The sequence below is a fragment of the Mesoplodon mirus genome, assembly GCF_964341445.2.
Source record: "Mesoplodon mirus genome assembly, chromosome: 2".
Taxonomy (NCBI): domain Eukaryota; kingdom Metazoa; phylum Chordata; class Mammalia; order Artiodactyla; family Ziphiidae; genus Mesoplodon; species Mesoplodon mirus.
The window spans coordinates 226,559,412-226,562,299 of record NC_138977.1 but is presented as its reverse complement, the minus strand read 5'-3'; the positions used below and the strand labels follow the sequence as shown (position 1 = coordinate 226,562,299).

At 68.6% G+C, this 2,888-nt stretch overlaps 1 protein-coding gene across 1 annotated transcript; it reads right to left on the bottom strand.

The window, feature by feature from the left end:
• Positions 1 to 446: 446 nt before the first annotated feature.
• FOXI2 (forkhead box I2) lies at positions 447 to 2,183 on the bottom strand (the record flags this gene model as incomplete). The annotated part of the gene is given in 3 exon segments (XM_082602699.1): positions 447 to 889; positions 1,637 to 2,168; positions 2,172 to 2,183. Coding segments are annotated over 3 exon segments (987 nt in total).
• Positions 2,184 to 2,888: the final 705 nt, after the last annotated feature.

The following is a 2,888-nucleotide window of genomic DNA, read 5'->3' as shown; positions in this document are numbered from 1 at the left end:
GCTGCTCCGGAACCCCGAAGGCCTCCCTGGAGCGCCAAGGAAAGGCCCTGTGCACCGGCTGAGCCAGGCTGGGAAGGAGGAGAAAATCCGCCCCACAGGGGCCCGGGCGTCCCCACTAGCACGTATGACAAGGCTCTTTGGGGTGCGCCAGGTTCCCTCAGAAAAGCTGGGGTGAGCGCCAGCCTGTGGCCCCTTTAAGGCGGAACCCCCTGGGAGCGTGGGTTCGAGGTCCAGGTCAACTGGAAGCACAGGCGGAGTGGGGAGCGCCCGCTCACCCCACCTGGATGGTCGCCTGGGTGAGGGGTGCACGACAGGCTGGCTCGGTTCCCTGCATCCCGCCCCGGCGCCCTGCGCTCCCTGCGCTGCCCTGACCCCTGTGGAGCGAACACGTGGGGCTGAGCTCATGGCCTGTGGACCCCGCACGCGGGACAATCCCCGGCCTCCCTTCAAACTTCGGTCCGTTCCCGACTGTAGACGAAGTGACCGACGCGGAAACCGGTGGCCGCCGTCTGATGGCCAGCGGTGAAGCCGAGCGCGGGGCCGGGGGCCTGCGTACCGTGGGCAGCGACCGTCGTGGATCTCCCGAAAGAAAAGTCGCCCGCCAGGCCCCCGGGAAAGGTACCGAGGCCTCCAGCCAGGGCGCCCATGGCCGAGGCGAAACTGGAGAAGCAGGCGGCTGCCTCGGGCGCGGGAGGGGATGACGAGAGCCGCAGGTCCGGGGAGGCGGTGCCCAGGGGCTCCAGCTCGGGCGCCTCGGTACCTCCCGGGCTCCGGGCACCCGAGGGTGCGGCCACGCTCGCCTCCCCTTTTCTCTTCCTCTTCCTTCGGAAGTTCCCGTTGTCGAACATCTTCTCACAGTTTGGGTCCAGGGTCCAGTAATTGCCTTTACCTGCGGAAGAAGAAAGGGCCCAGATCAGAAAATCCGGTATTTGACCGAGATGATGGGAGAACGTGAGAAATGGAGGTCAGCTTCACAGAGACCACCACACCGGCGCCTCCGTGAGCCCTCACGCCCACCCCAAACCTTGAGGGGGCGCGCTGTACCGGACCAGGCCTCCACTGTCAGACTCGGAAGAATGTGGGCATCCCAGAAAGACCGGGGAAGGGCGACCCCCAGGAAATACAGAGCCTCGCTAAGGTCAAGGCCAGAGAGAAGACCTATGAGGTGCAGAGCCGGACCGGCTCTCCCCTGGCACTCGCTTTGCCAGTGGAGTGGAGCCCACCATGCCAGGCCTCTCTGCAGGCTCCAAGGCCTCCCAAAGCGGCATCTGATTTGTCTTAGTCTTCCAGGTGGCCACCGTCTTTCCTATTTTACAGCAAAGGACACAGGCCCAGAGAAGTCACTCCAAAGGTCCCCCGGCAGGCTAGCTCTCCTGCTTCTTCCTTAGCGGGAGCGCGCGAGAATCAGAGACTCCTGTTGCCCTAGACCTCGGGTCAGGGCCGCGGGCTCTGCTGGCGTCCTCGAGCCGTCTGCGGCCAAGTACGTGTCTCTTCCCCACCCTCCTCCCGCCTCGGCACCCTCAGCTGTGCAAAGAGGACCGGGCTGTCCAAGGCCGCCCCGTCCCTAGAGTGCCAGCAGGCCAGCTGCGGGGATCCGCGGAGTCCCGGACGGGGCGCGGCGGTGAGCTTCTGTTACCTGGGTCGTCCTCGTCGCGGGGCACCTTCTTGAAGCAGTCGTTGAGCGACAGGTTGTGGCGGATGGAGTTCTGCCAGCCCGCCTTGCTACGCTTGTAGAAGGGGAAGTTGTCGGCCACGTACTGGTAGATCTGGCTGAGCGTCAGCCTGCGCAGCGGCGCGCTCTGAATGGCCATGGCGATGAGCGCCGAGTACGAGTAGGGCGGCCGCACCAGCCTCAGCAGCTCCTGTTGGCCAGACAGGCTCAGCCACGCGAGGTCGGCGCCCGCCAGGCCGCCCGGGGCCCCGAGGAGCGGGCCAGGGGCCCCGTAGGGGGACGCGGGCGCGGGGCCCGGCGCGTAGGGCGCGGAGCTGAGAGCGGGCGCGTTCAGCCACAGGCGCGGGCCACCACCGCCCGCCGCGCCCAGGTCGCCACGCGCGTAGCCCGCGGGGTGCGCGGCCGCCCGTGCCTGGCCGTGCGGGGCCGCGCAGGGCCCCGAGCCGTCGCGGTAAGCGGCCATGGCCAGGCGCTCCCGGGCCTGGGCGGGTGGCTCCTAGCCGAAGCTCATGGGCGCCCCATCCAGCGCGGCCGCCAGCAGCTCCCAGTGCGGCCCGCCGGGCCCCGCCCTCCGCCCTTTAAATGCCGTCGGGGCCTGAGCCACAGGTGCGTGTCGGCGGCGAGCCCCCTCCCCGACAGTTTTGGAGGAGTGTTGTCTCCATCCCCGCCCCGGGGTCAGCTTTCCGCCCCGCCCAGGTCCCGAGGCGCTCTCGAAGAGCCGCTCCAGTAATTCCCAGACCCTGTGCTGTCTGCGCCATCTCGAGCCAGAATCTTTGCCACTGTCACCGTGGGTCCCCGGGGATCTCGCCGATCCCAGCCTCGTCAGGCCTTCAGGGCCCCGCAGCCCTGGCTACCCTGCACCCTGCGGCAGGTACCACGTCTCGCGCAGGACCCCAAGATTTCGGAGTGGGATCCCCGTCCAGCGCGAAGCCCCCTTGCTCGTCCACCGGGGACTCGCTGTGGCTTTCGGGACACCGAGTGAGCAGCGAAGGGCCAGTGTGCTCGGCGGAGAAGGCGAGGGGCCCGGGCAGGGCCTGGCCGGATGCGGACGGTGGCGCTGGAGTCGTCGGGAGCCCCCGCGATAAGCTCGACGAAGGCAGACCGGACCCCTGTAAGCGCGGAGACGCTGGAAACTCGGGACGCCCCAGTCATCCAGGGAGCCCGAGACCCCGCCTGCCCAGTCCGCGCGCAGTGGCCTCGGGCACAAGGCGCGGTG